Source organism: Anoplolepis gracilipes, chromosome 3, assembly GCF_047496725.1.
Source record: "Anoplolepis gracilipes chromosome 3, ASM4749672v1, whole genome shotgun sequence".
NCBI lineage: Eukaryota > Metazoa > Arthropoda > Insecta > Hymenoptera > Formicidae > Anoplolepis > Anoplolepis gracilipes.
Genome location: NC_132972.1, coordinates 2,300,340 through 2,321,955, shown reverse-complemented (window position 1 = coordinate 2,321,955; position 21,616 = coordinate 2,300,340). Strand labels below are relative to the sequence as shown.

General features: G+C 32.8%; 1 protein-coding gene and 1 long non-coding RNA gene across 2 annotated transcripts in view; one reads left to right on the top strand and one right to left on the bottom strand.

The window, feature by feature from the left end:
• Positions 1–21,616, bottom strand: part of LOC140664208 (receptor-type guanylate cyclase Gyc76C) — a 69,839-nt gene that overhangs the window by 10,900 nt on the left and 37,323 nt on the right. The window contains exon 4 of the mRNA XM_072889097.1: positions 19,457–19,654. Coding sequence (XP_072745198.1) covers positions 19,457–19,654 — 198 coding nt within the window. The remainder of the gene's footprint in view (positions 1–19,456; positions 19,655–21,616) is intronic.
• LOC140664212 (uncharacterized) lies at positions 3,358–4,103 on the top strand. Its single transcript, XR_012046415.1, has 3 exons — positions 3,358–3,520; positions 3,718–3,857; positions 3,940–4,103. It is a non-coding gene; the product is annotated as an uncharacterized lncRNA (long non-coding RNA).

Sequence of the window (21,616 nt, the reverse complement as noted above, 5' to 3'; positions counted from 1 at the left end):
CTGTATTATTTGTATTACTTATTAAAAGATTAATCGAAATGAGACAAGTATTTTTGGAACGAATGTAATACACGTGGAAGGAATATAATATCAATATCGCGATTATAATAATTATCGTTAATATTTCCATCATTATGCTTTCTAAAAATAAAATCTGTTTCAACAGCTGCTATACATATATTGATTTGCGAATAAAAACCACACAAAGCGAGCGTCGATCACGATTCATACACAGCTCAGTCAATATCGGTCAATTTAAATATTGCTCAAAAACAACTGGGAGAAAATTTGATAATAGATCTGTATTATTTGTATTACTTATTAAAAGATTAATCGAAATGAGACAAGTATTTTTGGAACGAATGTAATACACGTGGATAGAATGTAATATCAATATCGCGATTATAATAATAATTATCGTTTATATTTACATCATTACGCTTTCTAAAAATAAAATGTCTTTCAACAGCTGCTATCACAATGTTACGTACATTACTGTTGCCACGAGTTGTTGTTGCAAACGTCCGAAACAGTGTCACAAGTTCATCTTGTAGATATAGCCGGATGTGGTACACACATTGGTATTCATGTGTGATTTAAATCGTTTCGTAAACTGATGAAGAATGACGCGGCGTATCGTCTCAACGTACATTCGTACGCGTTTCACGTAATCGACATGTGTATTCTACAATTGCATCTAAATCAATGACATTCATCGCGTCTTCATCCTGCTCACATGTGAAACGGAAATAACACCTGAAGAGGAAGAGTCGCGAAGAAACTCGGTGCTTGTCACAATATAAAAACTTTAACGTCATTCCTCTCATCCTCACTCATTCAAGAACTAATTAATGACTTCCTATTTTTGAATTGATCAATGGCTATCTTTATTTTTATTAGCTTCTCATAAGAAGCAAGATTATATCCATATGGAAATGAATATGTATATTCCTCTTGCAAGAAATGCATGCGTGTTTTATTTAAAAATCGCCGTTTAGAATCAAAAAGAGATTTATCTTAATCTTGAAATGCAAACGACAGAAAAAAATTGCCTCCTTTTTTGCATTTTATAAAAATTTGCGAATATAAAAAGAGAACAGATCACATCTGGTTAATAATGGCTATTAATTCTTGGCTCTCTAATGATATCAAACACAAGACACTCTGTGTGTGTGAATAATAATCATCGAATTATCTGTGCATATATAATACATTCTATTTGGCAATTGTTATTTAAGAGTTTTCTAAAATTTAATAAGAGAGATCGACAGTTTTTAAGTTGTAGCATTAAATAGTTTAATTGATAAACAGCGTATTAAATCTAATAAACTCTGCATAAAACAAGATTTCTACCCGTCATCCAGATTTTTGAGTTTTATTAAAGCGTCAGTTTTATATATTAAATAATTTTATAAGGAATTTTTATTACATTCTTCTTAACACACTAACATATTTACATATTTCTAATACGTCAAACAACCTTATGACTGAGAAAGAAATGTCTTTAGCGAATTCAGGTTATTCTGTATGACGAAGATTTGTTCGGATTTTGCGAATCACGAAATATCCGAGAGATCTCTGTGCATGTAAACAGTACAATAAATACTTTTATAATCGCGAAGCCCCGTTAATAGTCATCATTTGGCATTTCTTTCCATCGTTATTTACTTAGCCGAAAGAATCAACGATACAGCAGATCGTATGGCTGGATAAATCTCGATATTAATACTCTCGTCTGCAATGTAGTTGAGAGTTATCACTATCTAAAAGTGTTTCGTAAGTCTTCGCAAAATTTATTTCAAATTGTTATATTTTTGTTAATTAACATTAGTTGTATATCGCGTGATTTTTGACAATAAAATATAAATATAGCATAGTGAAGGATATTAATTGTACCGATCTCAACCATTTCGATAACTTGATAAGATAAATAATGATTAATTCTTAATATATATATAACGAGAACGATGACGATGAGCGACTTTGCTTTTGCGGAATCGTCAATTTCCTATTATATGTGGCAAAGGTCACGATCAGAAGGCATGCAGCGGATCATGATATGTTTCAAGATCGTCGATGAAATATAATATCTTTAAGCTATGTGGTATCATCGTGTCATTACACAGAGAATGTATATACAACCTTTAATCCGAGACCAAAAAAGATGGAAAATCAAGAAATAGTTAAAAGTCGATGTAAAAAATGAAAATATCTGCTGTAAAAAAATCATGGTTTTTATTTTTTTTTGCAATGGATTCATCTTTTTTTTTCATTGCAATGGACAATAAATTGTTTAGCAATAGACAATAAATTTGTGAGCGAGGCGTTTTTTAAAATTTTTATTTCTCTTATGTTAACATCTCAGGCGTCGTTGATATTTAAAATTATGGAACCTATATTTAAATTGTGTCTCATATATATTCATTATTAGACGTGTCTATATATAGATAGATAACCGAGCTATATTTGTTAACTCATCATAATTTTTAACAGAGACATTTTTAACAAGTCAAAGTACACGCTGTAATCAAGGAGACAGTGCGCGATCAAGCACAATTTCTCCGGTTTTTTTATCACATCGCATTTTACAAATTTTCATATCTTTACATTTCGATAAAGTAAACTTCTTACACGTGTCTAACTTTCTTTATCTTTTCAGTTATCTTCTCAGCTGTATTATTAATTATGATCAAACACGTATCCCCATCAATTTTATGTAAGAAACAGATCATAAACGGGATAAAAATTGACACACTTTATATTACAGAAAAATGGCTATGTAATAAAATGTACAAGAGATTCACACAATTTTAATGAAATAACGGTGAATCTTAAGTAGAGTACATTCGGATTTATATTTCCATATATATTTATATGCACATTAAGTATATGTATGTACTGAATAAAAAAAAAACTTTTCTGTCGGTTGAAAATTTTAAGAGTCAAACCCGCAATTTCGATAAATAAATATGTGTGACTTTAATAAAAATCACGGACCGAAAGGGGTTAAATGCGGCCCTGAATCAGGGGCCCAACATGCCACGTGTTAAAGAGAGGGGAACGCGCGGTCTCTCCTCACACACACACGCACACGCACACGCACACACACACACCACAATACGACAAAGAACAGGCGAGCACACGCATGTACATGCATACTCACGTCGATGCCTTTATTTATTCATAAATCAACAGCGCGTCTATTTATAGCCTCCGCGGACAAATAGCGATAGTTTGCGCGCAACGTAGTTGCCTTGAAACGGCAAAGCCACCGTTGGGGGGAATTTTAATGCGGAGAGACGAATGAAAAATTAGGTGTGACGATATCCCGATGACCGATATACTCGGCTCTCTCGCAGTGGGAAACACACGCGCGCGACTTTCAGAGATTCGACGACTTCGTCGGAAGGCCATCGGTTCCGCGAGGCAACACCGTGGAAAGTGGATTCTAGAAAGTTCTCTGTTATTTGCATCTCTCCATGGGAAATTCATTCGGCGATTCTCTCGATTGATAGCGTAGGTGCGATCCTACAGACGAGTACCGAGCTCATTCTTAATTCTGTTTTTAATTAGCTGTGCTACTTATCATGTTTCATATTTTTTTTTTATTTATATTTAAAAAATATTATATATAATTTGATAATATAAAAGAACCGTTAGAAACACACGTTATCTCTTATTAGAATAATTTTCTTAAATACTTCAAATTTCTTAGAGCAATTAATTATCTAATGAGTAGTTTATATACCAGGAGCGGAAAAAAATCGTCGTATTTATTTCGACGTTGATGTTCGATTCTAACGCTGTACGCATCGCGACGAGATTTTCTGGCGACAAAAAAAAAAAAAAAAAAAAAAGTAAGTTTACATAAAATTGCAATTTTACATATGATATATAAAATTTGAATTCTTTATACGGCTAAAAACAGAACTGTTGCAGCAACGACGAGACGCTTGCACTGCCGCGCCGTCGTGAGATGCATCGTCGCCGGTCGACCGCGGCGGCCGTAGGGTCCAACGCGATGCCCCGCGGAATGGCGAGGGCGACCGTACGGGCATACGAATGGTACGGGATATCTCGTAGAGCATGGGACGAGAGGATATACTCCATGGGAACGCGGCCGTAATGTTACGGGCTCTGGCTGCTGATGCTGGCGCGCTGCCGCGGCTCGTTCGCTCCGTCCGTCCGTCCGTCCGTTCGTCCGTTCGTTCGTTCGTTCGGTCTGTCGTACTCGGTGAAGCAATAGCCCGGGCTAAATATAGCCGGCGATAAACACAAGCAGTTAGTGAGTGAGTGAGTGAGTGAGTCGTGTAGCGCCGCGTCGGTATCCTTGGATATACACGAGGTGACTTGAGGAGCGGCACAAATCGCCGAACGAATGAATAAACGTAGGCGGCGAGTTGTATCATCGAGAGACCCTGTATGATATAATGATATATTTCATCGGCCCGGTCTGCCAATAATGCACTTTTGGCGCTTAAACCTTTAACACGCGCTCGAATCTCTTTCTCAAGTTTCGCGCGCTGACATTGAATCGCATTGACATTATATTACACGAATCAGGCTGAAAATCTAAAGAGTGCTGAATGTTAATAAAAAAAAAAAGGCAGATATGCTGTTTAGTGCTTTTGCAATAATACACCATCTTTATATATAATTTTAATCAATTCTTTGAGTCAGTTCTTTTATAATGCTGACTTAGATATTAAAGTTGCGAAAATTGATGCTGCAAAGTTAATATTCTCTGTTTTCAAAAGAAAAGATGAGAGCTCATCAACATCTGGAACAAACAAGATAGAGTCTAATATATCGATATCGATATAATTTTAGCTCTTTTTTTACACAAAAATATGTAACTTTTAAACCGCGCAGTTAAATGATTAATGAGGCATATGTTTGCATATCTGTAGTAACAGTAAATTTAATCCATTAAAGTTTCAATATCTGAACAAATCTACTGATAATATAAATTAAAATTAGGTTTAAAAGTGTAAACAAGTATTGTGCGTCTCAAAATATCTTGTTTTAAATTATCACAGCAAATATTTAAGATATCTTTTAAGATCTCTCGCCCCCTGTTCTCTTTATTTATTATTTCAATATATCTAAGTTAATTTTCTAACTCTAAATAAAAAATTTACTAAAAACTTGATTGAACGCTATTTTTTCATTATTTATAGTTTTAAATATTTTTGTAAATTAACTCTTACAAATTAAAATTTTACTAAAATGATGAACTATTGAAATAGATGAGTTTTATTATCTGCGTTTATAATTCTAAAACTTAATCTGTAAAAACCCTTAGATTTTTAATTATTGATAATTCAAAATTTATTGCTATTTTAACAAACATTTTTGAAGAAAAGAACAATCTTAAATTTTTAAGATATAACTAAAATAGAGGTGAGATAAAATTGATATGAATAAATCATTTTGTCTTTGGACATTTATGCATTTATGTATTTTAGAAATTTTGAGTCAAAATAGTAGTAGACAAAATTTCTTTTTTTAAAAATATAATTTTAATAAACGTTCTTTCTCCTCTTTCTTTCTTTACAATAAAATACTCTATTTAAAATACTCTTATCATAAAAAATTGTTTAGAGTATTGCAAATGTAATTAAAAAATGGAAATAACAAATTTCCCAAATAGAGAAAATTAAGAGTCAAGTATGATAATCAAAGCGTGAGTTATAATTCTTTTTCTTTTAATTTATTAATTATTCAAAGTAGTCAAAGTCGAATGACTTGAAATAATTAATAAATCGTATTAGAAAAAAAAGAATTAATTTGCACTTTGATTACCGGGCTTGGCTCTCAATTAGGTCGTTTCTTCCATTTGTAGATATTAAATATTAGAGCCTTCAACTTCATATTTAATAAATAAAATTGTATCAAATCATTAAAATAAATTTTTGCTTCATGTCCAATCTATCGTGCCAAGTCTACGCTTGAAAAAGGATCCAATGTCACGATACAATTGTCGAATAATACAATTTTTAGCATAGAAGGAAATCTTATAAATTATTCTGTTGTTAGCTCTACCGCGATATAATCATTTTAACAAATCAAGACATTAACTGATACAATATTTATGTACCTGATACTTACATTTTCATTCATAGTACATACAGTTTTCTACCAGTGATATTATTGTAACAGATAGATCGAAAATACACGTGATCGTTTTACTCGACTCGTTAATAAGTTATTCGCGCTCTGTCGCGTCTATTAATTATTCCGCAAGTTATCAACGACGCTTGAAATTATATTCAGAGCGAGATGTTATGACTCTTAACGCGACGAGTTTAACCGACGACAAATTAAAATGATTGCGAGCGAGCTGTCTCGTTAAAATCGCACACACTTTGTACTGTAACTTGGAAAGACATCTCGAGTTGCGCTCTGAAGATTTCACGAGACTCGTGAACATAATTAACTAATCAAGATCATCCCGTGAAATCAAGCCACGCATAAATTCTCACACGTGCACGTGTGCTGCTTTACAAGATATTTATACCACACAGTTTGTATAGTAATTAAAAATATGTGACAAGATAATTATATGCAGTTATTTAAACTACCGATTATCATAAAAAAAATTTTTTATAGTCTACAACACCTTTAAATTATGGTTATATATAGTTGCGTGAAACTGTACGAGGTAAAATTGGATACAATGATTTATCATTAGCGTCACGATTGGAATTGAATTCACGACGGATGTTATAAAGATCGAGATATAATCGCTGTCTATTTCTGGAACGAGGCTACAGAATCATTGTAAAAAATTATCTATCACTTTCCTTCGTTTGTTTGCACCGGATGAGATTGAAAATATTTAAATTTGATAAAGAGATAGTACACTCTCATTGTGAATACACTTAACCGATTAAGAACTTTGTTTTCAGATAAAAAGTCATAAGATAATTCGACGCAAAGTAATGAATTTGTAATAAAATTTCCGTTATGCTACATTTATTTGTTCAGTAATATTCATTTTTTCCTGTATTTTTACATAATAATTAGGTCAATTGTTAAAGTAAAAATTTGTATGTTTTAAAATCTAAAATTGTAAAATCTTGCAGAAAATTTTAAAGATTTAAAATTAATAAATATGTTACTTTTAAAATTTATAAATTTTTGAATTTTTAAATAAAATACTTAATAAAATACAGAATTTTTTCTCACATATTAAACATTACAGTAACAGGCTTTATTAAATGATTCTTCGTATTCTTCATTTTTAACAATAGTTACGAATAAGCTATACCAGTGTTATTCTTGGCAAGAAGTGTGACAGCTGGACTGATCTCATTATCGTAAACGCGGAAGCAATGATGCACAAGGAGCACAATTTAACCTTGCACGGGTTCTTAGAGAAACATCACGTTCACGTTATACTCAGCTATTCATTATTGTTTCGCCACAATAAAGTTGCCGATCGCAGAAAGAAGGAGTGTTGATGAATCAGACGGTTATTATGAGATATCCATTGAATTACAGCATTTTCCATTTTTATTTATGTATATACTGGCCGATTATCTGCGCTTTATCCGCAAGCTTTCTTTGTCAAAAGTAACAGAATATTTTTTAAAAAAAGTATCTTGCATTAATCATTATAATTTTATGTAATTAAATATGCTGGGTTTAATATATTATAGATAATGTGCGTTTAAATGTAAAAAATCACATACCTATAAAATACATATTTTATTCATATGATTATTTTTTAAATTTTCGAATAACGAAACTTTTTTTTTTTTTCTTTCAAGAAATTCGTTTATTTGCGTGACACGACAGCTACTGAGACACTGTCATAAAATAAAAGAAGTATATTGTCGGCGGACCATACATTCTTGTTGACCAAATGAATACGCGTTCGTACGTTAGGCCCCTAATTGGTGCCGGCCAATTAAGGGTTAATTGAGTGTATTTTAGCCTGAAACCGGCTGCATCGTCGTCACTTAAGACAGCACCCGCATTTAAACCGAAAAGTCGGTGAACAACCAATATACTGATCTATCTACGCCTATTTCATTTTTTTTCTATATAGTAACTAGTTTCTCATTAATCATCGTGTTATACATAATTAGAAATGCATTTTGTCATATTAACAGCGTTTGTTTTGACAGAACAAGTACATTTTTTTATATGATATGAACAACTAATGATGATAAATTGCGAATAAACTAGTAGTATGACAGAAAATTATTCCTATTATCGGAAACGGATATGAAAGAAGTTAGAATTAAAAACTTAAATACGTTTTAATATCGAAGCATTAATAATTTTCAAATAAACGATCAAGAGTTCAGAAAATTTTATAAAATAAATAAAGATTTATTATTCATTCAATTTTAATATGTCTTTTAGATATTTCTTATAGATTTTTTTTTCTTTTTATGCAAAAGCATTAATTTTTGAATATATTTAAATGTTATTACTGTAGACAGCAATATTTCATGTTTATCTGTGAATGTATGTTATCAATCATAAGTGATTTCGTTATAACGAACGCCAAGTTATTTGGATGATTTCTCGCGTAGGAGTATTGATATTAATTCAATCTTACTACTGCGCATTAGTCGCGCAATGTTCAGACACAAAAAGGTTGACTGGGTACTGTGCACTTTGTGTTTCTGAAACACGAACGCAGTCGAGTGCGGAAAGTAGAGCACTTAACTGACCTGAGATATCGTGAGCAATTTTTTTTCCCTTCATTCTTATAATGCATTAATAAATAATAAAAATCGACACCTTTCTATTTACACATAAACAGTGAATTAATCGCAGGTGATCACCTTGACGTTATTTTAGCACACAATATTTACAGCACACTGTGTACTTTGTCCATTGAATCATGACAAACGGTCTCCTTTTCTTGAACAATTACATATTATTATATCTCTTCGAAAGAAGAGATAACAATATTTTAAGACACGTGTCTGTGTATATAAGTAATGTAATATCATCAAACTGATATCGGCTATAAATATATCGGACGATACAAAAATAGCACGATAAGGATTCGGATCAAAAAGGTATCCCGGATGGGGCGTCGCGAACGCTCGTCGGAGCGGAATTCCATTAGAACGAGATAGGCCGATGATGTATTTATTTAACAGGTTTCCGTGTGTGTTTTTATTTTTTCCGATTTTTTTTTATTATCCTATTCCTCGCGACGACGTCGCGCTCTCGTTTCCTCGCTCGAACATTGCTCGTTTCGTGCGACGTGTATAAATATTAATTGATCCTGTTTGTGCAATATTACACGTTACACGCGCTCATCCTTTTTTTCTACGCAATACAAATATACGCGTGCGCGATGATAATGATGATGATGATGATGATGATGATGAAGCAAACACCGGGGCTGGACTCTCGCCCGCGCGAAACCTGTATTCTCACGCGCTGCGTTCGCTCGCTCATTCTTCCATTCTGCCGTTCTAAAAATAGATACATTTGCACGCGCGAAGGCACGACTAGTTTTCCACTTATAATGAATGGATTTCTCGTCGTCGCACAATATCGACATATGATTAATTCGTTTCTTCTTTTTTCTTAGACTTAGTCTTTTTTTTTTTTTTTTGCATATATACATCGAGATCGGTATTAGAATATTTAACATTTGAAATATCGATTTACATGTTGATTTATTATGCGTAATTGTCTCTTTTTAATGAAATCTTATCAATTAATTTATATATAAATTGATTATTCTTATTACTTTGTGTAAAACTTGATTTAATTATTTCTAAAGAAAATACATTATACAATATAATTGATTATACATTTTTACTAGATTGTTTTTTAAATCGTTATTATGTTTTAAAATCAAGTCGCTTTAAACAGAGTTAAGAGATATGTATACTAAATATTGTTGCGAATTCAAACTTTCTCAAATACAGTTTCTTTTTTTACTTGCTTTTACCAATGAGAGATTAGAGTAAAAATTAGGTAAAAGAGTTTTAATAGCGAGGTATCATTTCGTGGTTATTCATTTGAAACATTAAAAAAAATTACAACATACGCAATAAAATGTTACATCTAATTTAATTTTAACTTGATATTTGATCTCTTTTTTTTTTAAATTTTAAATATTAATTTAAATTAATTTATAAAAGTTATACATATTAAGAATTGAAAATTTTATTTATAAAGAAAAATCAAATTCATATAACTTTTTATTAGCTACTGGCTGATTCTAGGACATTTTGTGCAGACTTTATGATTAAGAGAAAATAAATAGAAAAGTAGCTTTCATTTACATATTTAGTCGCATCTTCGTCGCATATGTCTCATTATCGAGATACTGGTGAAGAGCGATGATCTCTCGAGCGCGGGATACAAAATGGAGACGGGAGAGACGGTGTAAAAAGAAGATAGAAAGCAATTATCGCGCACTCGTCTCTGGCTCATGTAACCGCGACCGGTTTTCCATCTGACGACAGTGGCCGATTATCATTCGCACGATTTTCCGTGTGTATCGTCCAACTGTCGCGAAATGTCCAATTAAATGCCCGGCGCGTTTATCATCGTCTCTCAACTCGTCCGGTATATCGACGTATCCGTGCGTAAGTATAAGGCAGGCTGTTGCTTCGGCTATTCTGTCACATTTCTCTTTGCATCTTTCTTCCTCTCTCCCTGTCGTAACGTATCGTCGCGATATATTTAAACGGTGATAATACGACGAGCGAATCCTATCGATCCCGGCAAAACCGGTATTCTCACGCTCCGCTCGTTCGTCTGCTGCTAAAGATAGCACTCGTTTCAATACGTCCAGCATCGAAGGATGCTGGACGTATGCTCGATTCCCGCTTGTTCAGAAAAATCGGCTAAATTAGTCGCCACATACAGTTATAAGCTTTACACAATCTTATTCGATTTAATGCGCAAGCTGAATATGTATGGTAAAGGCATTTTAATTTTCATGAGAGAATAAACTTAATCATCATACATTCATTTCTATTGTACTGAAAAAGTAGGGATAAATTTATAGAATGTATTAATAGAACACTTCTATATTAAGAACATGAATAACTTTTATCGGATTTTTCTGTTTTAAATTTATCAACATATCGCAACAATTCTTTTTCAGTACACAGAAAAAAAGTAAGTGTCAAATCAAAATTTATATACTCATATGGAACGCGTTCATTGTTTCATATATACGCAACAATTTATAATCTTCTTAGAATTTAAAAATCTTAAATTTCAACAATATTGTAATCTTATTTCAATACTACAACTGTCATTTCCAGAATAAAATAATTATTTTAACTCTAAAAGAATTATAAAATGTCTTCATCCAAGCAAATTTTCTTTATTTAACGCAATATAATCTCATTTGAAGATTTACATTTTGAAACTAAAGATATTATCAAAATAAGAATATTCTTTTTTTCTGTGTAGAATATAAACTTTATAAAGTATATCTAAGTTACTTTCACAATAGACTCGTGTTCAAATAAAATTGTATAAAATCAGATTTTAAGTTTTACGATGTAGATAACGTAGCGAACAATTATTATTATTTATTATAATAAAAAATTATAATAAATAATAATTATGATGGAATAATTGTAATAAACAATTATAATAAAAAAAATTCGAGAAGAAGGAAATAAACGCATTTGTACTCGTTGTTAATTCTAATTAAAACGAAAAATTTTAATATTAAATTTTAATATCGCAAATTTTTGCTAATTTTAATTCCAACGGAATTAAACGTTTTTCCAAAGCGAAATTAAATTGCCTCCGGCATTAAGGAAGATATGCCACATGACATTGACGGAGGTAGAAGACAAGGCTTGGAGCTATGAAAAATGCGCGATACTCTCTCTCTCTCTCTCTCTCTCTCTTTCTCGCTTCGCAGTGACTTATTGTTTAATGGCTGGACGCAATTAGGGGATTCGTGATAAGTTGCCAACGACGTCGGTGGCGTCGTACCGCTAATGGACGTACAGGATGTTTTGATTTAGAAGCCGGAGCAATAGAGAACGTCGCGTCACGATGGTCCGCGAGACGCGAGTGCGAAGCTAATGAACCGGTGGTTGGACGATCGAAGAATCGTCATCCTAATCATCCGCGCGCTCAGAGATTATTAAATGAGACGAGCGATTAAAAGGATTTAACGATCGCTGAAGCGCGCTCGCGCTTCGAGAAATGCATCCAACGTCGCTTGAATTTATAAGTGGCGATTTTTAACTTTTCACGCACACGTACATCACCGACGCTGAAATAGCCGATACTCCGTTCGCCGACGAAGGAAGAAACGCGCGCAATCACGGTAGATTTTACTTGGATTCATAATCATCAATGCGTTAATTTCTTCATCGCCAGTGACAAGCACGCAGGAGAATTGAATGTTTTTAGTCATTTTACGAAATATATTATTATTGTGAAATTTACTTGCGTTTTTCATGAAAGAATAGGACGAGTATTATTAAATATTTTAAGCATTTTGTCACATTTTCATACTGCTACATTAATTTTTTTATAAAGATTTAATAATTTTTTTTCTATATAAAATATGTATATTGTAAAAGAAATGTAAAGAAAAAAAAATAGTACAAAATATATAAATTTGCTGCCAACAATTGATACAAAAAATCTGGGGATACCGAGACTTTCCCCAGTTTTATTTTTGGCAGTATTTAAAGCGGCTGGTTAATTAAAAAAATTTAACGATCGCTTAACGGCTGTGAAGAGACATATTGTTACTAACTTTCGAGGAGGAAGGAGAAAAATCGGGATCGGAGCGATGTCAGGCATGACATGGAGCGACGCAACGCGACTCGTGCGGACCAGGTAAGCGTCCGCATGAGTGCATCACGCAGACTGCGCTATAAATAGACCGCGAAGGTCAGGGGAATCAGCAGTTTTCATGCAAATGCCCCGGCGATACAATAATATGTGGCGATGAGAACCGTCTGGATCACACACACCGTCCTGAGGGTCACGCGACGCGCGTGTTCTCCAATCCTTCAATAACTCTATAAATTCCATAGTCCCCGCCATTCTTCGTTTTTGTCGCTATATGCAGAGTTGTTAAGTCCAATGATTAGAAAAAAACCATATAGTAAATTCCGGTTTTTATTGTCGCGGATCTTATCCAAATGAAATAAATTCGCAAAAACTATTGTATAAAAGTGACTGATATGTAACAATGATATATATTTATATAATTTCATGCACAAAAATATTTTTTGCTTTAATTAATCTCATCAGCACATTAATCAGCATAAAAATTTAAAAACACGTTTAAAAAACGAAATCAATATAATAATAATCTTTTTTAATTTAAATATGTGAAATACATTTTTTAAATAAAAACTTTTGGAGATATAAATGTTACTGTTTTTAAATTTTATATTACTTTTATTTTAAGAGAAAATATAGCAGTAATAGAATTAAAAATTTTCTCCAATATAGATCTGGTTCGCTTTCATTATTTTCTCGTAATAAAAAGTAATTTATTTTTTATGTCGTTTCTGAATCTATTACAGATTTGATAAAGTTTAAATTGGAAAACATTCTCAATTGATGAATATCAATAAAGAGATTTTCTTTTTATTCCAACATTTTTACTAGAAAAGAGGAGTTTTTTCCGGAAAATAACCAATTTTTACATGGCATAGATTTTATTGAAAAAAGGTCGAATTGTGCCAGGGTCCTATGTAGAAATACTTATTCGTAAACAAACACAAGTTAAACACCATGGCGACAGCTGGTTGAGAAAATGCTGCGGCATTTTGATAGCCACGCGAAATCGTTTTTCGACTTGTAGGTCGTCATCGCGCGCAGGAGTGCGATCAACAGGTGGTTGCAGTCGATGTCGTACACGTGCTTGTGTACGGGCAAAGTCGCGTTTACTTGTCGATAGTTCCCACTGCGGTTCATGTAGTACCCTATATGCCTTACGAGAGATATCTGCTGCCGCATAGGTGGGCATTGAGGCTTGCTGTCCACCTACGGATATGTACCTAAATGGATGCCTGGATGTGAACGACGCGCAAGCAAGATGACCCACGCAATCGAGTTGCTTACTCGACACTTGCGCCATGAATCCGGAAAATGCATTCGTGTGTATGTACTTTTGTAAGATTCAAGTATTAAATCTCCGCATTTACAATTGTTGATTTATGTATCATACATGTGTGGAACTAATATGACTAATCCTTTTCAAAATAGCATCGTGTGATAGAGGAAATATTCATTTACATTCTCATATTTTTTTTATTATATAATTTTTGGACGGAATATGACATGCAGCCGCACGTGTTTGTGAAATACATATTAACGAGTCGTTAAACACGCGACGTCAAATACTTTTTGTAGTGAGCAATTTCTTCGAACAAAAGATGTTGCAAATTTAATAAATTTTTCAGCTTATTGCTAGAAAAATAGTGTTTTATATTAAGTAAATATGCAATTTATTCGAAATTTGATGCTATCAACGAAATTAGTATGTATGTCGAAGATTATTTATATTATTATTATTATTATTTATTTATTTATTTATTTATTTATTTGTCTAAAATAAGAACATAAAGGATTCTGCGCAGATTTTTTTCTCTTAATTTTAAAAATATATAAACAAGTTTTAAATTTTATATGTAATATATATTAAAATACTTAAATAATTGTTTTCATTTCTCAAAAATTTAGAAAAAGTAATAATTCCGCGTGCCAGAAATAAACACGCAAAAAGTCTAATAGTACATATATATCTTGATCTTTCGCACGTGCTCGCGAGCATAAAATCCGTCGCTGAGACGGCAATAGAGAAAACAATCTGCCGGAAATGGCAACGTAAGTGCGCGACAAACATCCGTACGACGAAACGCGTCGGTGAAAAAAAAAACCCGTCGCTCGACGAAATTTAACTACGCGTGCTACGAGACCAAGATTCCCCTCTCCCCTCTTCGTTGAAGGAATCCGCACAAATTTGTGGCGCGATTTCTGCCAGCAAACGACGAGTGAAACTAGGTGAAAGTAAATGTAGTGGTAGCCTTTTATGCTTATCCCTCACGTGCCAAGAGAAGGGCCACTTACATTCCCGTTCAATCGCCCCCAATCTTCTCTTTCTCTTCTTATATTAAAAAATTAATAATTCTTGTATCAAAGACTATCGAATACGAATTTTTTAATATATGTTATTTATCATACTTATAAATGTGCGACATAAATACTTTACGAATTTAAAGTTTTTATTAATTTCTTAATTTTTTGTGATATTTCGAAAATAGTACAAGACACTATTTATATTTCATTATATTTTTTTTTATCTATCGATCGCTTTGGTATTTATTTTTTTTCTCGCCTACGAATTAACTAATTAATTAGTCTGAAGGACTTTTCAATGTTTGAATATCACTTTTCCGTGTATTCATTCCAGAATATATCTCCTCACGTGGTTTTTTCTCGCGTGACGTAATCTGATCGGTCGATCAGCTGATGAGCTTAAAGTTAATCGTGAAAAAGATTTATATCACTTCGTCGATTACGATCGGAACTTTCCACGGATATATCGTAGAACCGTAGTAAATAGTAGATGGCTTTTCCGCCGACTCTTCGATTTCTTTTACAAGGGACCTCTGCCCTTCTCGTGGTGACTTTCACGAAAACATAAAAGATATCATTCGACTCGATACTCGGCTCGTTTTATTTCATGTAAATTACGTATAATTTCCTAATATAAATTTAAAATTGCGTACGATGAGAAATGTCGAGTATATTTTTAGTATATCTTCTTGTATATTTCGTACTAAATCTGATGTCTCTGTGATAGATATGTTTATTGAGAGAATTGAATTTTTTCGCAATCCCAACTTTATTACATTCAATTGAACAACATCTTTAATTAATTGTTATTACTGAATAAGATATAAATAAACATTGTCGAAGATTATTAATTTAGCAATTTAATGAAATATATTTTATTATTTCCCTTTAAAATATTCTAAAAAAAAAAAAAAAAAAAAAAAAAAATTTAGATAAAAGAAATAATGATAATATTTGCGGGATATTTAAATGTCAATTTGCATCATAATATATATTAGCTGACGAGGCACACGTGCTGTTTGTCGTCGAATCATATCGTTTCGTTTGAAACGTGAAATTATTTTACATAAGCTCAGGAACACGCGCGCCAATAACTTTAATTATCGCCCGACAAGAAAAGAAAGAGGAAACGGGAAGCTAAGGCAGAAACAGTGGTAAAACGTCAAAGCAAAATTCTCAAAATGCATATAAGTACACACGTGCTTATTATACACGTGTGTGCGGCTGCAGGTGATGCGACTATACGATTGGCATTGCCGGAATGTTGTTAAGTAGCTGGATTCGTGACTTTGTGACGAGCATGGTCGCGCATCGCTGAAGACCCGAGGCTAATTTTCCGTAGCTTAACGTGCTTAGGTTTCTTGACTTTCCGTCTCGCGCGAATCCGTTTTCTTTAGAATAGATTACAGAAACCAGGCTATGGCTGTATAAGTGTGCGAGCATGAATAATCGAAGCTTGTAATATACGATGATTATTTCGTTAGATATACTTTTTCTTGTAGCGATCACGTTGAAAAATGATTTCATTGCACTTGCGTAATGATGTGTGCGGAAGTAAAAAAATATATAGTAGAAATCCGAATTGTATTTTAATATGTTTTGCTACTAAATCGTAGTGATGTTTCGTAATAGAGAATATAACGTCCGCAAAAAATGTTTGCATTTATCGGAGATATTATACACAACATGATTATTCTGTATTAATTAAATTTTTTTTTAAAATCCGCGAATATTTGTGTTGCAATCAATTTGATGTCTAAATTTAACTGCCACTCCACAAGCTTATACAGAAGTTTCCGGCAGACTGTAAATTGAAAAGTCATGTCTATTAAAGTTATGTAAGTTTAATAACACTAGTAAAGAAAACTCTAACGTTTTGAAATTTTCCAGACTTTATAACTTCATAAAATTCTAAGTTACTTTAGATAATAATTACGAAAAATGTCCATATATTAAATAGTATAATTAATAATTTGTTATATTTAATATACCATTTATCGCTCTTGACAATTAATCGTACGATAATATAATTTTGAACTTATATAACATTGCAAAAAGATAAAGATCTAGGATTCAGATCATTTTTCTCATGATTGCTATGTATCACTTTTTCGGAGAAATGACATAAATAAGGAAAAACAACGTAGCCTTCATTTTTTTAACTTTAACGTTTCAAAATTTTCCAGAATTTGCAACTTGCAAAATTCTAAATTACTTTAGATAATAACTACAAAGAATGTTCATATATTAAATAGTATAATTAATAATTTGTTATTATTAATATACCATTTATCGCTCTTGACAATTAATCGTACGATAATATAATTTCGAACTTATATAATATCGCAAATAAAAAATAAAGATCTAAGATTCAGATCATTTTTCCTCATGATTGCTATAAATCACTTTTCGGATAAATATCATAATAAATAAGGAAAACATAAATAAGGAAAAACAACGTAGCCTTCAATTTTTTAACTGCAAATGTTTAATTCACTTTGATAAAATGATCATATTTTATCAAAGTGAATTAAACATTTGCAGTTAAAAAATTGAAGGCTATAATGAATTACATTGGCAATAATGAATTACATTCATGACATGTTACACTAGCCACGGTTAAATCCATGAATTTATTGTATTCTCGGTGCATAATTTCCCTCTGTAAAAATAACGCACATACGCGTTTTAATTTTATAAGCTATAATTCTGAAGTTTTTTTATTTTCTGTATTTCAATTTTCTTTCTGCATCAAAGATCATCTAAAATAAATTTCGCGAAATAGCGTCGGCAATATCGAAACGCGCGAATATCGAGCTCGCGGTTGCGTGCTCTCCGTCATGACGTTGCACGCATATCGTACCAGCGCACGCATGCATGCACGCACGCACGCCCCAGAGCACACGGCCCGTAATTATATTGTCACGCCGCGGGTGTTCAATTTGTCGAGTGCACCTCCGCCGTCACCTCGCGTCGCCTCCACCACCTTCGTTAAGGTGGACCGCCGTTCTCTTGCGCCAAAGGGAGACGACGGTCGGCATGGCTCCGAGACTCGGTCTCGTCAGTGCCCTACAACCCCATGGTTCTCACGCCGGCAAAAAACGCTTTTCAGCCGGTTTCTCGATGCGCGAGTCCGCACGAAATCATCAGTAACGACGAGCCACGAAGTGGCCCGACGATTTTTGTTCTCTCCCGCCTCCGATAATAACGTCTTTAAAAGGCTTTTTGGTCTCTCACAACCACATTGAATTATAACGTCAAAAAGGGAAAACTCATGTAATTTTTTTTCCTTGCAATATACGTCCAAGTAAATTAAGCGTTTCTTCATGAGCTATCGCATTAAATTCGCATTAGCACAAATTGATAAACTATAATTGCTTTAAAAAATTCTTCCTATCTTGCATTAATAAAAGTAACAACTAAATTTTCATATGGACTAAAATTTTCAGTAAAAACGAGATGTTTGGCAGATGTCCAAGATTTTTCACTATTTATTATCGCACTGAGCAAAAAGAAAGTCTTCGAGATTTTATCAATCTATCGAATAATTGAATGATAGAATACGAAAGGATCAATTTATTTCGACTCATAATGTAAGAAGAAATTTACTTCTTGCTTTTGATATCGTAATTAAATATGTAGTAAAAAACTAGAAGTTTCAAATTAACGTATGTTTTCCTTTTAATTACGCGTAACATGATTGAATAGTTTCATAGTTTGTTTTGAATTAATAAATGTAACATATATCAATAAATTGTCTAAATAAACTTGAGAAGATATTAAATCGATTAAAATCTGATTATTTAGAATTGGCTCTATTAATCCTTATTTCGTACTGATAGATCATTTTTGTCTGTGATTTTTCTAACAACGTCAATTTCTCGAAAACAAATAATCATAAAATAATATATTTAAGTAAATTATTTTTCAAATTTATTATTTTAGTCTTTATTTAGAATGTTCAAAGAAGGTATATACATTTTTTCAGATTTTTTAAAACACTTTTACATATTAATAAACTTATCGAAAATACACTGACCCACCTGTACAATTAGAAGGTAGCAAAAATAACAATACGGGGGAGTAAGGGTTAAATACAATCTTTTTCACACATAGCAATATTAATTTTAATGCGTACGTAAAAATATATGGAAGAGAGTTTGATAACTTATACTTTCAATTTTATTCTGAAACCCCAAATGAAACAAACATTCCGCGTCACGAAATGAGATAAAGCGACTGCCATCAGTATTGTATGCTCATTGATACATGTATAGGCTATTAATAATTCTGCGTAATAACTATAATAGTATGTTTATCAACAGATGTGATAAAATCAAGTTAAAAAACCTAACTTTTAAACATAAAAGATGTGTAATTTACTTACATAACTGAGCATGGGTATGTTGCGGGATTGAGCAACTATTGCCTCGACGTAGCAGGTGCCTTCCGGTCCGAAAAAGGCTACGACCCCGTCGCAGATCATGTCGATCATTGCACTGGTAGCTTCGGTAGTTTCTCCCTTCGTATCGGCCCATCGCATCACCAGATTCACGTTCGGCAAAATGTTTGGATCGTTGTTGATCTGGAACGCAATAATGCAACTATGCGTTAGTTCTAAGCGAATATAAAGGCGAGAATTATTATAACCGAAGGAAAATTTCATTTTGATTCTTGTGCACAAAGGAAGGCAAAGATCAAGTTTTAATTATCTTGATTTGTCTCTCCTTGAAAATTCGCACAACAATATTTTTATATAAATAGAATCGAATATTATTCTCAAATTTATAATTGTGATATAATATTTTGTATAGCCTGCAAAAAATTTTATGTCAATCCTACCGCAATTTAACCCTTCGTTAGGCGCAATATTTAATAGATACAAATAGATATTATTTTAAATTATATTACTACACACTGCGATTTTTTTATCTATTATAATATTTACGAATTTGTTCTTTATTGTTTTTGACATATTTTAATGCCTGATATATTAACATAATGTTAAGACAGAGTTGTTTTAAGAACTAAAGAAAAATAAAGGAAAAATATTGCGCCTAACGCCGGGTAAATAAAGCCATTTTCTGAAGCGATAAGCTTTCATTGTGCAATTACAGTTGCTTCATCGCTCGCAATTACGTGATAAAAGTTTATCGCAATCGATTCTGTACGGTAAAGTTTATCGGTTTGTATTATAATAAATGCGAGAGGCTCGCACGTTATGTGCATCACACACGTGTTTGCCGTAATAGTTGACTCAGCAGGTATTACCCATGGTGTCCCGCGGTCTTATTTCTTGATGGGTATTCCTACGGTTCACCCGGTATATCCGGCTCGCGTCCACACGCTCGGTTATTATGCAAATTTGAATTCCAGCAAACAATACTTTTCCGCGTAGAGTCACTTCGACGACGCGCCAATTTACATGCCTGGCAATGCGAGCTGAAATTATAACCGTCGGCGACACGAGATGACTGTCGTTGAAACGTTCGCACACGTGCAATAAGCCCTTTGACAGGTCGCGCGGTTGCATTGTGCGCTGCAGCATAACTTGGACCAGACTTGTGTATCAGGCTGTTCCCGTCACAGTCAGCGGAATAAGTCTACTCGAACTATGCTATACGTATATGTGAACGATCAGGTCGCATTAATCGGTAACTTTATACACAGGTATAAAGTTACCGATTAATGTTAACGGAATTCAGCTGAGATTTCATAAAGAAAGTATATATTTTCAGCTCCCTCCCATTCACTCGATAGAAATAATCTAGAAATAGCTTCCCAGCTGCATCAAGTTTTACATTTTACAAATATAATTTAAACAAACGCATTACGAATGCATGACGTCAGAGATAATTAATAATATCATGAAAGAATTTATGACAGTAGTAAAACATTTTAAAACACGCGCAAAAAAATTTTTTTAAGAAAAAAAAAAAAAAAAAAAAAAAATACTTTTAATCGAGTTAAAATTCTCCTTTTCCAAATGTATAGAAATTTAAAGTTTTTGAAACTGTAACTTACATTGATTCAAAAATTGTAAGACGTTGATTTGTGAAACTGCGTATTTTATAGCAAAATTGTTTACTCAACATTATTGATATTAGTTCACTTAGTTTATAATATAGATGTTGACGATGGAATATGTTAATTTATATGAGCAAATTTGTTACAATATATAATTACATTAGCGTCGTGAATAGAAACTAGACATTCCATAAAATATATTATAAAGTTACGTACTATTCTGCATTCATGATTTTTTTTTCTACAATTTATTAACGCTATATCCAAAGTAAGAGGTTTACCACTAGGTTCGTGATATCATGTAATTATCTTGTGAGATAAATTGACACGTTTCAAAGCATATGCGTGTGCTTTGCAGAAATTTCTTAATACAAAGAAGATAAATAAAGCTAAGCACAAAGGTAAGAGAATTTGACAACTTCATCATAATCATACCCGTGAAATTTAAATGTTTATGAAATAAATTGCTAATGAAATGTAATAAAACAGATCGCGTCATGGAAAACACATACGATTAAAA